Below are 17,734 nucleotides of genomic sequence, written 5' to 3' on the forward strand. Positions count from 1 at the left end.
CTCTTAATTAATAGACACGCGTTCGCTCGTGGGTTACGTACAACGAGTCACAGCCAGAATCGGCCAACACATATGAAATACTTGTAATAATATTTTATGATTAGACTGTCGATTGTGTGTATTTCTAACAAAAATGAATAGGCGAGATTGAAAACTGTAAAGACATTAATCGAATTTAACAGTATTGTTACATTAATTTCGACTTATTAAAATGACCAAAAGAAGGAAGACATTTTAATTGATCTTCTGTTCCTTGCAATTGAGTTGGAGTCTTTTTATAATATAATATAATAATCACAAGGGACGCTTAAAAAATCTCTAACCTGTATATTTAATAATAATTTCGCTTCTCAATTCGGTCCCAATTTAATGGCCGAGAACTGTAAACTATGCTTTCATACATACGTGTTATACGATGATGGTTGCGATCCATTGTAAGCAAACTTCGATCGTTGCGACGTTAACAGAAGAAACTTATTTTCATGATTCTTATATGTATCAATTTTGGCAGTGTATGTCTCTTACACGATGTAGTCTATTTATTGTGAATTGTATAATGGTAACTATACAATTTTAAGGTGGGATTTCTTATACTGTGTCCGCACACAGATTATAATTTTTGCGAGTATCAAACGCGAGCTTGAATCTAATTTTTCTGTTGCTGCTATCAAACGAAGAATACAAAAATTGCTGAAGCAACATATAGACAGTAGTTTCTATAACTTATTTGATGTCTCAATCAGAACATTTAGTGCTCGTATTTTTTCGAATCTTCATTGCCACTACAGTACAAAGCGTGATGATTTTTAGAAAACAATTCTACTAAATTTTCATTCTGCTCACAGGTAAACTGAAATTTTTCGACACTTTTTACACACTTATAGACCTAACAAACATTAAAAACGCAGTGTGTCAGGCTACTTCTGAATAATTTTAGACTTGAAAATGTGCCAATAAAAATAATTGTTACTAATATAAATATGTTTGAGCACGTATATAGGAAACGCCACCTTTTTAGACAGTTCTCTAATGAATAGGTTAGCAGTAATAATAACCAGTGAACGTATCGTGATTAACCTGGAACCGATACGACCTACGGAATAAAAATTACTCAATAAATAACCGACTATTTCCTTTACATCGTACCTCGTCTTACCTAGTCCGTAAAAATATAGAAACACTTATTAGATAGACTATATATGTATAACCGTCTACGATAAATTATATTGCGTAACTATTCGATAAAAAATGTGTCCATCCAGTTGGTACGCATTGCTAATCTTATTTCTCATATCATCTTCGTTCATCAGAATATAGGTCTCATCCTCGTCTTCATTCTCAACTGACTAGCAGACTTTCAAGAAAGTCGGAACAAGCGATCCCATCTGAAGCTTATTTCCCGCAATTGTACCGCCACTATAATTCAATATTTAGTATAAACTCTATGGTCGCTCGAAGCCATCATCTCAGCTCTCGCAATAAATAAATGTGGATTTTTAGACACATTCCACACATTTCCAGTATCAATTTGCAAATGATAGAATTTATAAATTAAATGCCGTTGATTTTGAATGAAATCACCCCGTGTGTCTGTGTGTCACGCACTGTTAATATTATAACTATTATCAGACGTGGAAATAATTAGTAATAATAGCTAGTCAGCAGCTTCGAGCGACTAATTGATTTTCCTTCGCCTACGGTCGTTCCTCGGCTTTCAATAAACAAAGGGGTTTGGAAACTGATTGTTTAGGGTTCGATTATGGGATTTATCGTGGCTGGTGTTGTCGGTGTTTCGTGGGACGTGTCGTTTAACATTAACGTGGTGGTGGGTTCCTCTCGAGAGTTTTGATCAGCTCTTCTACCTCCTGGAGGGATGTAGGTCCACCAGGCGAGGAAGAAGAAAAGGAGGGAAGCTGCTTTACCGAGGAAAGCTAACGCCATCATGTACCTGAAGAAAGAACCACGAAGCTCGGTACAGTATCCTCATAATCAATAACAATTCCAATCAAGATACTTCTTCCAAAATAAAACGAAACTAAAAGGGCTATCAATTGGAAACTATAAAAATGTATAAGAGGGAGTGACACATTATTAAAATCATTAAAAACATGTTCAGTTAATGGTCTATTTTTACTAATTTCTTTTAACCAAATCGAATCATCACTAAGTCGTCAATTATATTGTTAAAAAGATGAGAAAATGTTTCATTGGATTTACACGTAAATTTATCAAATCATGTAGTATAATAGACAGTGGATTATTATTACTCTAAATAAAAATATGTCTGCATAGACATTTACTTCTTTTCTTAATAACTGTCATAAATTAGAAGCAATAGTATTTTAATTCATAGGATGTTTTTGTATCTGATCTACTCGTGTTTATCATAAACGCATAAAATATGAAATTTAATAATAAATAGCAAATGATTGGAAAAGATGAAGGAATATTTATCATAGACTATTGATAATTGTCACAAATTCTCCCTACCTGCTCATATACAAATTGTCATAAACGAGACAAGCCCCTCTGCCCTCGCAAGTCTCATTCCACAAAATGCAGGTGTCATCTATAAGAGCACCAAACACCATGGGTGCTGGTATGGTTCCTAAAATCCTCACTTTGATCCACTGTATTCCCAAAGCGAACGATTTTTGATCGTCCCGTACGACGCGAAGCGTTGCCGACAGCGCCGGCATTGTGCAGAGGAATGTTATAAACATATTGCAGAAAGCCAGGACGATGAAGGGCCACAGATATGAACAGGTTGTGTTGCAGGTGGTGTTGATTGCCTGGTAGGCGATTATGTCGCTGCCGGATGTCATGTTCATCGCTGGTGAACGTATGCAGCTGCAATCTGAGTACACCTGGAAATTGAAAATATACTAATCAATTAAATCGATCAAATCATCAATTCATTTTATAATTTTATATATTATATGGACACTTTATGTGATTGTTTCACTCGATTCGTAAAAGAAAACTACTTTGCTTAGTGAAAATTGTATAATATATCTTATTAAAACGTTACTTTAAAATGGATATTAAACAATTTTCAAATTTAGAAAATGAAGATAGGATATTTCATTTTACTGAAAGTTCGTGCAATATTTAATATTATATTTGAACTCTACTGTTTGATGTGGATTTTTTGATACGAAAAATTTTAAAGTTTGGGAAATTAATGGTGCACAAAAATGTAATAAAAAAAGTGTTCAAATTTAATGTAATTTAATGTTCATTTGTAGCGAGAAATATATTGAAAATCCCAAGCATTTAGTTTGTGCTGAATAGTATTGGTTTCGAAGGAATCGCCAGTAATTCAGCGCAGATAGAAAATTGTTTTGAGAAGTAACAATGTCAAGATATTAATGTAATCTAATTTAGGACACAAAAGAGAGCATTTACTTCGAAGTCGTTTATCCGCGTTTCTTGGTAACATCCCGCGTGGCACGGAGAATAGTATGTGATTCCGTCGACGCCGCATATTGGATTGAACTCCGATCTCGAACATCCGCAGCCACTATTGCACGCGTCGTCCAATGAGAAAGATTTTCTGGAAATTTATCCATCACACAGTATCCTCGAAAATACAGATTCTCTATTGGTAAAAAAAAATGGCGAAAAGAAATTGACTGAGAATTTAGAAATAGGCTGAAAATTCAAATTTTCTATTTATAGTATTAGGGGGACCCATAAGTAATCAATTACAATTGAAATCTAAAACAAACTTTGTAGTAATAAAAAAATTTTATTTTGTAGTTGTAAAAAAACTTTGTAGTTGTACAAAAAAATTATACTTTTTAGAATATTTTGAGCACAGGCTGCTTTACCGAAAACTGTAAAAGAATACGCGTTTCCTCTTCAACGATCGGTACAGAACTAAAGGCGAAACAAATTCTTTGCAAATAATTGATTAGTTATGGGTAGCCCTAATATAAAAAGTGGTAAACGGCGTGAAGAAGAATAACGTACTTGGTCTGCTCGGAATAGGGGACGGTGACTCCGGCGAAGTTCAGATTCGGACAATTCAGCACGAAGCACAGAGTGAAGGCGATGCAGGATGCAGTGGCCAAAAGGCAAAACTTTAAAATGCCCGAGCAGGGCAAATTAAACCGTTTTATGAGATAACCACCGAGGAAAGTACCGCCTCCGCCTGCAGGAACCGTAACCAGACCTAGAAACAAAAAGGCTTCGTCACGGGCCGCGTTCAAACAAATTCTCGAGCTCCGAAATCTCGCTAAATTGAATCCAAAAATCGATGCACTCCCCCGGAATAGAAAAGTTTCAGATCGGTCACCGAATAAGCGCCAAAATTTTAATCCAAAAATACAGGAAGCGAGATTTTCCCACGAACTGAATTCATCCACCGAACACAATAAAATTAACAATTCTACTCTAACGCGTTTCACTGTAACAATTGAAATAAATTCTTACGAAGCTCCACTTAAAAATTGGTATTTGCACGATACAGAAAATTTATCGAAAAGATTGTGCTCGTATTACAAGGACAATTATAATTGAAGACTGAAAATGTGGTTTATCTTGAAATTCAGATAAACATGAGGATCGCAGAAACATTTGTTTACCGGGAGAATTAGACTGCAAGAACTAAGCTTGAAAGAAAGAAATTTTTTCCAAACTCCGCGGAAAAGTTCGCATTTCCACGACACGGGAAACTAATCCAAAGCTCCCGGTCGACAGCGAACATTATGTATTGCGTTCGAAAAAAGCGTAGTCTATCGTGGAATCGAGAGAAAAACAAGAACCGCAGTTTGTACAATCGCACAATGAAAAATCGCGGATCGGTTGGGAACGTTTTGAACGGTCCTCTAACATTTCCCAATATATTCCGCGATTCCGAGAGGAGTGCGACACGCACAATATTCGTTCTTGAAAACCGTACGGTTTTGTTGTTTTTAATGGGCGCGCGGATATCGCCAAAAATTTGGAGCGGCGGTGTAAAAACGATTCACGTCACGGTATCACCGGGGGGGGGGGGGGGACACGGTAACATATCGTTCAGTCGATACTCGTGTTCTTTTTTTTTGTCCAAAAATATCGCTGGGGGTTCTCCGGCGAAAAAATGACGGCGATTAAGGTGACCGGTAGAGGCGGGCCCGTTTGATTGATTATAACAGAAAGTTTCGATATTATTCACCCATTAGCAACGCGGCCGAGCTAGCGCTGACGTTGAATTGATTTTCGATCAGCTTCGGGAGGAACGCCGCGAATCCGGCGATCAGCAATCCTTCACTGGCACCTGCCAAATTCAACATGAAAAATCCAGGGTTGCCGAGCAGCTCGGTCAAAGCTCTCGGTAGCTCGCGAATTTTCGAGAAAGCCTCGATCGTCTCGCTGGAGGCCGATTGCTTCGGTTTCTCGTGCGCCTCCGACACTCTTTCCTTCGCCAGCTCCTCGGAACCTGTGCGAACAAATGCACGCTTTGTTTTAATAATTGCGTGGGACGCCGAGTGGTGAACGGTCTAACGAGATTGTTGAGAGTACCAGGTAACGCTGCCGGGAACGCCAGGATCGGTATTGCGATTATGAAACTGAGCACCGCCGCTGCTAGAAACCCTATCCACCATGCCCCGACCCACACGTTGCTCTCCGGCGTCAAACCGATCCTGAAATTCAGGTTGCAATCATGAAATCGTTTGTTTAACACGCTCGGTGCTGAGTCTGACTGTCGGGTCAGTTACCAAAAGGATGCCGCTGGCGTAAAAAATAAACTTACGGTCAAGCAAATTTTCAAATTCACTGATGATCTTTGTCTCACCTTTTCAAATGTGGTACCAATGGATTGCTGAGGTTCTTCCGATTAAAATGAGTCCGAACACGACGCGAATCGGTCTACTTTTATAGACGTCATATATCGCAATCAAACGTATGTCAATAATCATCGAACTCAATTAAGTTCATGGTAATAGTCCGATTTACGCCGTGTTTGGACTCGTTTCAATCGGCAAGACCTCAACAATCCACTGGTACTACGCTTGTAAAGGTAAGACAAAAATGGGGGAATTTGAAATTTTCTTTTTCGCGTGATTACCGTTTACCTTGAAAAATTTATGAGGCACTTCTATAAAATGTGACGTTATAATGACATAAATGTTTAAAACATTTTCCTGGGACCATTTTTGTGCAACTATTTTTAATCAGTCTTCATGGACAATTTTAAAAAGTTGAAAATAGAATGAGATGGCGTTCAACTCTATTACATTTTGCGTGGTGCAACTTTTTGAAGATTTCCATACGTCGTACACGTCCACACGTCGTTTTGGAACGCTTTCATCGAAATGCTCTCGCATCAATTCGGCCGCCGGAAATTCAACGGTGCGAAACACTCGTAATTCGGCGTTCATAGCAGGTTATTCGAAGCCACTGATTCAAAGGAAACAGCCCAGCCTCCGGCAGCATTTCTAACAGCGCGAAGAAGCGTTTTAATAAAAAGCAAAGAATCTCGAAAGAGACCGTGCACAGCCGCTATCATTAAACGAATCCGCGGGGCCGGTATCTTCCGTTTGAACCCGATATTAAACGGAAGTTGGGAAACTGGGACGCGTAAATAGAAAACCGGACAAGAATTTCAACGAAAACGGGGGAGGGGAAAAAAAGGAAATAAGAGGAGGAACAAAAGTAATTATCCGGGAACGGGGGTTCATTGCTGACGGGTAGGCTAGAGATGCGTTTCCCCGAGAACTTTCGGCGCAACCGTCGCGACTTCCGGTCGCTGTTTTTCGCTGGTTCGGACGTTTCACTCAACCCTGCGCAGTTTCACCGACTAATTTTACCGTGAAGACACAGGCGTCCCGGACCAGGATTTTCCATTCTTTTACATAAACAACTATTTCCAAAGTTTAATGTCTTTTGATAATTTAGACAGTCATGGTTCAACGTGAAAAAAGATACACTCAGACTTAGATTATTCAACAGGTACTCCTATTTTTACTATATTGAATTATTTTATTGTTCGACAACAGATTTGATGCCATTCTGACAAAAATGTGTTTCTCCAAACTAGTGAAAATATTCCAAAACGTCGAAAATGTATTATTTTCGTCTTGTTAAAGTCGCAAAGAAAAGAAATGTGAAACACAGTCGTCCATACCATATTAACACTAGATTTACGGGACCCGTCAAAATGACGGATTCTAATATTTTTAAATTGCGAATATTGAGATTGTAAAAATGCATCCATCAGCAATTATTTAACAAATTGATTTCTTTGGGTATATATTATTAAAAAAATTGCTACAAACTTTGATCGATACGTTCATGTTATTTTTATAAAGTAATGTGAAATAGTCATTTTTAGTGTTCCGTAAACCTAGTGTTAAAAGCCGTTTGCTAACAAGCGAATTAACTCGAATTCGTTTTTTTCCCGGGACGAAATGAAACTGTGAACTTGGGAAAATGTTTTGTGGGCCACTGGCTGACTCCGGAAAATTCTAATGAGAGGCGAGATAGAAACGGTAAGAATTGCTGGAGCTTTCGCGAGAGGTAAATGATTATTGCGAGGCGGCCATGTTGAGGGAGCATCGGGAGCAAGAATCATCGGAGTTTCTATCGCTCAGGGAGGAGGAAAGTGAGAAAAGTAGTTTGGAGGGCAGCTTTGAGGCCCGGGGAGCAAGTTGGCCGGGGCAGCATCTGCCGGCGAAACTTTTCATTTGCCTGGGAAATTAAACGCGCCACATATACGAGCCACTCAGACGCGAGCGGTTCCGGGGAAATGTAATTGCACCACCAAGGACGCTATTGGTCCTGCCCGACCCTGCTCGTCTCTCGCTATTTACGGAGAGAGCGAGAGAGACAGAGAGAGAGAGAGAGAGAGAGAGAGAGAGAGAGAGAGAGAGAGAGAGAGAGCGAGAAAAAGAGAGAGAATTGTATTTCGTTGTTTGCTAATTATGCGATTGCGTTCCGCGAGCCCCGTCAACTTCTTCGCTGCCGGAAACTTCATCGATGACGTTTGGACTTTGCTACGCGTCTGATCCTCTCGTGATCTTGCGTGATCGAGAGTGAATTTTTGACTGATTATCAGTCAGTATTTATTGGTGGATTGATTATCGGTATGTTTGTTTTCAGGGATTGTATGCTGGGAACAGTTTGGAAGTAGAATTTTTTGCAAATGTTTTTCAGTTGGAGAGAACCGGAAACAGGCTGAATCAATCATTTCCAAAAATAGGTGGAATCAACTTTTGAAAGTCGATATATTTACTTTCGAGCCTGGACACCTCTACACTCCACGAAATTGATCGAAATAAACAAAGTATTCAATTTTTTTTCAGCGCGAGTAAAATAAACATAGGTGCGGTAGCTGGAGTTAGGTTATAACTATACTATGGATTTTTACGGAAATTTCGGAGATGACTTTATGTAGAATCCTTTTTATAGGTTAAATAAAATATTACTTTTGGCATCAACGATTCCAGTAGATTGTTAACGATGCAGAAAATTAGGTTACTATATTTATGTATACTTTATTGATTTTTTGAAATTCTTAAGTGAAACGAAAATATCTTACATATTCACGGTTCCAATAAATGATCAATTAACAGCTTCTTTCAGCGAGTCTTTCGCCGTTTTTATAGTCTTCTCTCGAGTTCGCTTCAGCCTCAAGTTATTTTAAAGAATATCTCTCGCTTGATTGAGTTCAGGGGTTGTGTAAGGATATTTTTATTGATTGCCGAAGTGAATATTTCCAGCAGAGACTTCCAGCAACTATACAACCCCCTTCGGTGGACGTTAAATTCCTTCCAGACGGTGGGCGTAGCACATTTTTTCCGCGAAAAAACCATGAACAGGTGATTGATCACTCGAAAATGGCTGACTAACTGTGGGATCATCCTTTAGCCGACTTAACTGGCTATTGTATAGTACTCTCTTGTATCTATTAGAAATGTTTATTGCACGACTACCGTCAAACCTATTTTTGTGCGGTGGATAAGGACCGCATAAAAAAAATATTCAAAAACTTCATAAATAGCTATAACAAATAATTTTTTACAACATATTACAGAAAATTTTTTTCATGCGGTGGAGAGGGACCGCATAGAAAAAAAGTCTCGCTTAGAAAATATGTCAGAGATTTACGAAATTGCGAGAAAGTGAAACAAAATAAATAATTAAATTACACATGGAAACATTTGAAAAAAAATTTAATTTCTCATTTTAAAGTACGGTATACGTGTCAGAAGTATAATTACTTTTTCTTGTTTATAAAAAGTTCCAATCTTAACACTTTCATTTTCGGAGTGGAAATAACGTCAATCTATTCACACGGTTTTCATTTTGCACAAAAATCCGTAGTCTAGTTATAGCACGTAGTTTTTCAATTTTTCACACCTTTATTTCCGTGTCGGTGATAAATATTCTGACGCTAGCGTCCATTTTTTATTGTACTATTTATTTTCCCTTTCGACTGTACCTCGAAATAGGTCGCGTACAAATAAATTTCATCTTTCTCGTAAAGTTTCGGTTTTCATAAAGAGGGAGACGTTTTCAAAAAATTTTGATTCCACACACTGGATCGATAGAGTGCCGTGTTTACCGAAGGTATAATACCGTTGTTTACATTAGTATTTTGAAACGTTTTTTGTACCTATATTTACCGCGATTTTATTTATGTTTTCGAGAACCTTCCGAACGCTGATTTATTTCCGCTTTTGTTTGTTCACTGCTATATGGGGATTAAATTTTTCGGACCGATTCGTCCGTCTGCTCGACGAGTATACCTTTTTTGTTATAAATAGAATTTGTTAAAAATGTTCTGTCAATTTTAAGCAATACAAATTAAAGGAAAGTGTTATTTCTCTCGATAAGGCTTAACTTCACCTTGGCAACCCGGAAATTTTTAACTTTTTACTGTATAATCCTGTACATTTTGACGAGAAAATTCCAAAATCGCTCAACTTTAAACACGCATAACTTTTGAACCAGTGAAATCCTCGCCTTAAAACTTCGACTTTTGGCATTTTCTCGTCAAGATGTACAGGATTGTGTAGTAAAAAGTTAAACATTTCTGGGTTCCCAAGGTGAAGTTTAACCCTCTAACGTTTCTAACGTTTTAAAAACTAAATTGCAAAGAATGTAATAATATTCTCAATTTTTCCGAACGTTTTCGCAGTTCAATATTTCAGCTGGTCACTTTGATCAAGAATGCAAAAAATTCGCTGTCTAGTTACAATTCGCGTTTGGACGATTCTCGCTGGAGATTGATGTTTATTAAACAATAGTCCGTCGCTTGGAAAATTGAATCCGATAATACCGCTTGGTCGGCTTCAATTTCGTCGCGATTAACGAATCAGGGCCGTTCTTCTAGAAAGTTTGAGGAGCTGAGAAATTATTATGGCAACGGCCTACACGGGGGAAGACAAAAGATAAAAACGGGACGGAAGAGGAAGCGGTTCGAAGAAGACCGAAATTAAAAGTCGGAAGCACCGCCATTCACATTTCACGCTCAGCCGCGTCTCGCTGGCGAAAGATTCGAATAGTCAACGAATTTAAATCTCCCCCACGCTTCCGCCGAAAAATCTGTTCGACGTGCATATTTATTCACTTCTCGACACTCAAAGAAGACGATGAAACACCTCTAGATCTTAAAATTTACAGCTAAATCGAGATCGAAATAGCAACCAAGCAACTCAAATAGAAACCTCGACCAATCGATTGAACGAGGAACTTAAAAGTCAGACTTTCTTCCGGACTTCTAACCTTTTCACCGGGTGACCTTTCGATTATTAGACTTTTAATTATTATTATGGGACGCATCAGTTGAATGCTATTACTATTTATGCTATTTGAATTTTCTTTAACTGTTTAATCGTCATTCGTGTTAGCTATTAACAATTTTCTTCTGAATTCAACCCATAATTCTGTCACTTCATTATGTCATAATTGGACTGTGGATTTTCATGCAAACTAAAAATTGTGTGCATTAATTTTAAGATACGGGAGCAATTTGTTTCTCTTCTTAACAATTCGATTGAGCTGAAAGTAATGAAACAATACTTTCAAATTCTTTAAATGTTATCGCTAGACTGCGGATTTTATGCATTCATGACAAAAATTAGTAGGTGTTAAGTGGCAAAAATATTAGAAAAATTTGAACATACCACTACATTATTTTCAATCTGCTGAACACAATAAAAGTAAATGTCTACTTCAGTTGAGTTCGTTGCAGGTAAAAAATTTTTATTTTGCATAAAATCCGCAGTATAGTCATCACTGTTCTCTGTAAATGTTCATGATCAAATAATCGCTCAGAGTGAAAAAGTTAAATTACCTCGGAAATCCTGAACGAACTCTTGTTTAACTGGTATGCAACGCAGCAACAAAACAACATTGTGTAAGAAAAGCTCTGAGCTTTTAAAAAAACAAGCTCATCGAAAACACGGTTGACCGAAGGGTTGCGCGAGGGTCGCAAATGAATTTGCACACCCAATACAGGCACACTGACAATAAAACACTGTCAAACCGACGAAACTCTCCGAACGCACAAGTACCACGAGCAAAAACCGATGTCATTCTCCTGTTATCGTCCGCGTAGACTTTCCGTCAATAATCTCGCGGACGTTAAAAAGAGTGAAACAAAGAGCGTCGTTTAATTAAAAAAGGAAAAAAAAAAGAGAAGAAAAAACCAGAGCGACGCCGATTCAAAAAGAGGCTGCCCGATTAATTGAGTCTCTCCGGCGGAGCGCGGAGTAGCGGAGGCGCGATGCGCGCAAATTAAACGACTGGAAAGGAAAAACGAGCATGCAAATAGTCATTGTCGGGGGAACACGGCGAAGGGAATCGATACTCTGACCGGTTCCGAGATCCTGGAGAATGGAAGGGACGTTGGGAAAATGCTTTACACGATCGACAGATCGATTTGCCTCCGACGTTAACCGATATACATACATCTTGACGCCCCGCCGGACCAAGAAAATGCACGAAAAACCTGAAGAGATAGGACAAAACGCCAGCACACGTGCGCGTTATCTCTAATTACTGGCGGACCACGTACACACGCAGTGACGTAATTAGACTGCGGATGTTTTTGCAAAATAAAAATGTTCTGAGCGCTTCTTAATCAATTTTTTAATGGTGACAGCAATTTCATTCCAAAGTCGAGAAAGCAGTCCAAATAATATACAGTGACTCCTCTATATATGTCACCTGGATGATAAACGTCGCGGAATTATCCCCACTACCGCGGGGTATTCCCCGTGAAGGACGCCGAGGAGTGTAAACATAACTCGGGTATGTCTCCTGCACGATACATGACGCTGGCAAGACCCGTGTTGTTGACATATATCGAGAATTCACTGTGGTCTAATCATTCCTTTTTGGGTTGTTATTTAGAAGACAAGTGTCGGACTCTTTCCAAAACGTTTGTAGAAAATTAATAATTCCTTCATTTCATTTTTCAAAATTTGATTTCGAACCTTACTTTTGTTCCCTCTTCCTGCGTCCCACAGTGGTCTAGAAGTAAGTTCTAGTGAGAATTAATTATTGTGCGTGGAAAAAATTGACATTTTATGTTAAAATTACTTTTAAATATTTGAGTAAAGTAAATAAAACATAATTTACAAAAAAATTTCAATTTAAAAGATTTCTTTTCTCTAAAATTCCTTCATTATTGTGTCCGCTCACATTCCTTCCGGTAAAAATAGCCTCTAGTAATCCACTAACGCAATACTTTCGTTTCAAATTCTTCGATTTGAACCATTCTTCGAACAACTCTAATCGGGTGATCGTAGATACGTTCACCAAAATATTAAAATAAAATGATAATGGGATTGCGGGGTATCGCGTTTTCTCTTCGCCGTTTATGGAGATGAAGTAAGCTTTCAAACGAAATACTTCGCAACGCGTGCAAATGCGTGGAAATTTGGTAAAACTTACGACATTCTAATAATTTTTCTTAAAAAGTATCGGTTCATAAAATATATCATAAAGCGTGTGAAAGAAACGTAAACCTACCATTTCCAGTTACAGCCATACTGATATTATCATATATAACAAGATACTAATTTATGCACGCTTCAAGACAAAAACTCGATATTTTGAGGTTATAATTTGTAACACTTGTCTAACGCAGAAAAACTGGTTACTGGAATGTTGACAGTCTTGCCAACAATAATGATGTGATTTACTAATTTTGCTTTTGTCATTGTAGTGTACATATCAAAGTATCATACAAGTATAAATTTCAACAGATTTACGTTAGTTGGTATTTTTAATTTATTCGCGCTAATTGTGATATTGTGCGTTTCGTTCGGAAATTCTGTGTGGTCTAAGAAATTATAGACTGCATACTTTTGCTATAATTTTGTCCAGGAATGTAGCAAGGAAGATGATAAGGGGAAAGAGGGGTCGAGAGAGGGGAGGGGGTGGGGATAGGCGACAGTCGACCGACGATTAATTCGATTCTCACGTGCATCGTGCCGGAGTGACTCAACGAAAGGGCTGGGGGAGAGAATCCGCGGGGAGACGAGTAGACAAATGGAACTTGATTGTGCTCTAAGTGTCGGGGGATGAAGTGACAGTTTTGAAGGGTAACATCGGCGTCATCGTCAAACATTGGTTCACCGCTTGACATTTTCCCCATGGGGCGAACACGCGTGTACACCGCGACCACGGGGTTACATGCACTATTAATCGCGACCCATTATACGCTCTAATGGCCCTTCGGGATATTTTCAACTCTTCTTTCTTTTTCTCCGAAGAGCAGGCCTCGAGGGGGCCCGGCAGTATCGGAGCCGCGTCTCTATAGTAATCTCTCGAATTTTTTTAACCGGCTTCTCCCCTCCAATGTCTCAGTTTTGTTTCAGGTAACATTTCAACGCTGCAGTACTAATCGTGACTATTCGATTAGGTATAGTGCAGTCGGGTAAATCCGTACACGGGGCAAATCCGTACTAGGCCCTTATTTATTCGAATACACGTTGCATTGTACCAACTGTAAGGTAGAAATCAAAGGATCAAAAAAAGAACAATATGAATGTGAGAGATGTCTTGACGATGATTGAATAAAAATTTGAATTTTTATTTTTATGTTATTTTGGTAATAATAATTCCGCTTTTGCCCCATAGTATAAGGAAATAAGATTCAATAATTTTTAAACGGGTAGGTGCAGTTTTGCCCCAGTTCCGGGGATGTCCGCCCTAGCAGCACCGTTTTTAATTTATTATGAAAATCATAAGTTTCAGAAGATATTTTTAATCGAAATTAATGCAACTTAAAGAATAAACCATGCGCTAAATAAAAACACTAAGATTATTCGGTTTTAGTGGAATAGATAGAAAATACAGTTTAAATTAAGTTTTTGAAATTACAGTTTAAAGTAAACTTTACAATTTCTGAGTTAGTTTTACCCCACTCCACCTTAATTTGATTTGTTTGGTTAGACTTCAACACTTTCACTGCCGGACTAGAAACCTCCTTCCATAAAATCAAAGTAAGTTATTGAACCAGTTAGGCGCATTTGACGTGTGTACAGGTCATCCAAAATTCTATTGCGGTGCGGTTAACGTTAGTGAATTGTTAATTTCTTCTCGAATAAAAATGTAATTCTTTCTCATTTTGCTTTCCTTTTTTCGTAAAATTTATAATAGCAGCATTTGGCCTGCATTCGACGTATATATTCGTCATTGCTTGATTTTAACTCCGCGCCGTGAGGGATTTTTAAATTCCACAGTTCAATGAAATAAAAATTGCAAAAAATTAAATGTACGATATTGGGTAGTCCTCCAAGTTTCTTGCATTTTGCAGTTCCCAATCAAGTTCGGTGCAATGAATATATTAACGTAAAAATTCGTTGTAAAACCTGGACAAATAATTCCGTCACCCACATATGGGTGACATGGCAGTCAAAGAATGGTGTCAAAGAATTTTCCAGGCGCCTTAAAAAGAACAATGTAGATCAAGGAAAACGCGCCTTGTCGCATTAGGAGCCCTGTTACACTAAAAACCACACTAAATCATTTCAACACTAGGTTTACGGAGCACTAAAAGTGAGTATTTTACATTACTTTATAAAAATAAAAGGAATGTGTCTATTCAAGTTTTTAGCCATTTTTAAAATAATATATACCCAAAGAAATACATTTGTTGAGTAATTCCACGTAGATGGATCTTCACAATCTCAATAACCGTAAATTAAAAATATTAGAACCCGTCATTTTGTCGGGTCCCGTAAACCTAGTGTTAAACAATTCCTTACAGCGAATTCTATCATAGATAAACGGTATAAAATCACAAAATCCGCAGTCTACTCATGCCATCTTTTTCTAGGAACCGTTTGGTCCGGCCCCAAAGAATTCTCCAGAGCTACCGGGTCGCCTTAACAAGAAGGAAAAGCGTGAAATTAATTCAAAGGTCATCATTGAAAATCTACAATCACCGGAGGGAACGAGATAGTCGGTCAACGCCACGGCAGCTGTCTGCGTTCATTACACCGTTCCTCGGTGTAAAGAGTTCATAGTCGTCGAACGCCGATGGGGAATGACGCGTAATGGCCGCACCATCGGAATTTGTCGCCTCTCGTTGCCACCGTTAAACGCATTTCCCGCTTTTTTCTCCCCCACCCCTTCCCAGTGCCCTCCCGTGCCGCCATGGAACGTTCAGCAAGGCGTCACGGTAACTTTATTAAATTCTCGCCCAGGATTTATCGGCTGTTTGCACCGATCTGTCCGACAATACTCGGCACGCACACGTGGACGGGGCAAACACACCGTGGGGAAACAGGTACACACGCCCGGAAACGCGTGTGCTCCGAACGGCATAACTGACATCCGGTGGTATGCAAATACGAGACTCACACCCCGCGACTACCCTTTGCCCTTTGCAACGCTGTTCCGACGCATCTGCCGGCCGCTCGAAAACTGTAAATTCAGTCTTCGTTCCCGTGACTTATAGCGAATCAACGAATTACGGTAGAACCTCGCTGGTTGCGCGAAACCGGGCCGCGAAATGCGGGCCGGTAAATCGAGGTTGAAGTGACCAATGTTGCTATATAGTGTTTCTCCACTTCACGCTCCGTATTGCGAAGGCAAATTAATATTTGTATCAATGGTTTTGAATAATTTAATGAAGATGGACGGATTACAATACGGCCGCTCACCTGTTACACGATGAGAATCTGCTCGTTATCGATCAATGCTTTTCTTCATTCATATTCTGTTATTCACTCATTCGCTCGCATACATATTCAATGTCTACATTCTTACAGTATTTCGTCTACGTAGCCGTCACCATCCCCACCACGATTTCCAAAATTTTGTGACGTGGATTCTGTGCAACTAACGAGGTTCTACGGGGTGGGATTTATGGGAACACTGTTTTAGGGTCTAAGAAGTGGTTGTAAGTAGGCCCGGTTTTTTCCTTTTGTGTATTTGACGGCAGAGAAATTTTTAGTTGTGTCTCTTTCCTATTTGGACTTGACCCCTTGCTGTACACCACTTGTGGCCATGTAATAGAACATGTTTCGAACTGTACCTAAATGATATTAGGAGTTCTAAAAATGACGGAAAAAGGTCTCTGAAAATGGTTTGTTTTCATTTCGAAATTAAGGTCACCTTGGGTAACAGTTCGCTCAAAAGATTTGTTTAGATGCCCAGTAACTTCGGAACCATTTAACTAGGAAAATAGAGTTCATTGGATTTAGAACTGTTAATTTAGAGAAGTAGGGAAAATTTTTAGTATTTACAAAAATAAAAAGAATTGTTTAGCAATCCATTAATTCCAGAGCCGTATATCCGAGAAAGTGGGAAGAATAAAAAAAATTGTTTAGGAATCCATTAATTGCAGAGCCGTTTACCCGGTAAAATTGTAAATTTTCTGCATTCAGACACAAATGAAAAATATTGTTTGGGAACCCATTCGCTTCGGAACCGTCTGCTTAGGAGAGAGGGAAAATTTGCTGCGTTTAGACACACATGAAGAGATTGAAGCCCATCAACTTCGGAGCCGTTTAGTCCTGGCTGAACGGGGAAAATGGTAAATTTCAACGGGCTAGTCTGGATCTGCTATTAAACGCTTCGCGTATAACAGCCGAGTGAAATCGATTTAACGGCTGAGACAGCCTGTACAAAGTGTATCGGATTTTCATAATCTATTTTCGCCGTTTCACGGCCTTGAAAGGACGTTTCACACGCCGCGCCGTGGAAAAACAGACACACACACACACACACACACACACAGCGCCACGGAGTATACAAGATGGGAAAAAGTTGTTGAACGCCTCGCGGAGCCGTGCCCGGGACGCTTAATTAACGGCTTCTTGTCCCCGAGACGTTAATGAGGAAACCGATTCCAATATTCTTCTCCTCCGTCTTATCGCCTCTTTTTGCTCGAACAGTCTCGAGCTGGTTTCACGATCAATGGCTGACACACTTCAGCGCGAGCATCTACTTGGACTTCAATAATTCAATAACGGAGACTCTCGTTTAAGAATCTTACACTCGCAGAGGAGGCGTCGCGAGAAACTTGTGCTTTAAAAATAAGCTTTCGTCCGGGAAACCAATGATCGAGGAATATGATTTCAATCTTGATCTAAAAACAAAAATAGATAATTGAATCTGTCGGGCAAATTCGATTGCCATCGACAGTAACAGATCATGGGATTTTATTAATGAAGTTTGTACCCTTTTAATGCTGTACGACATTGTGACAGACATTATGGCTCTGTTTCCTTCCATATTTAAGAGCGTATAAAACTAACAAAAATTAATGTATCCTAATCAA

The 17,734-nt window shown here is 38.9% G+C and overlaps 1 protein-coding gene across 2 annotated transcripts in view; it reads right to left on the minus strand.

Annotated features, from left to right (window-relative positions):
• Window positions 1–889: 889 nt before the first annotated feature.
• Window positions 890–17,734, minus strand: part of Oatp26f (Organic anion transporting polypeptide 26F) — a 52,896-nt gene continuing 36,051 nt past the window's right edge. For both annotated transcript variants that reach the window (XM_076806452.1, XM_076806453.1), the window contains exons 8-13: window positions 5,509–5,630; window positions 5,162–5,425; window positions 3,976–4,177; window positions 3,409–3,556; window positions 2,491–2,867; window positions 890–1,948 (exon numbers count right to left, since the gene is read on the minus strand). In XM_076806452.1, coding sequence (XP_076662567.1) covers window positions 1,747–1,948; window positions 2,491–2,867; window positions 3,409–3,556; window positions 3,976–4,177; window positions 5,162–5,425; window positions 5,509–5,630 — 1,315 coding nt within the window. In that variant the 3' untranslated portion in view covers window positions 890–1,746. The remainder of the gene's footprint in view (window positions 1,949–2,490; window positions 2,868–3,408; window positions 3,557–3,975; window positions 4,178–5,161; window positions 5,426–5,508; window positions 5,631–17,734) is intronic.

This window comes from Halictus rubicundus, chromosome 2 (genome assembly GCF_050948215.1).
Source record: "Halictus rubicundus isolate RS-2024b chromosome 2, iyHalRubi1_principal, whole genome shotgun sequence".
NCBI classification, from domain to species: Eukaryota; Metazoa; Arthropoda; class Insecta; order Hymenoptera; family Halictidae; genus Halictus; species Halictus rubicundus.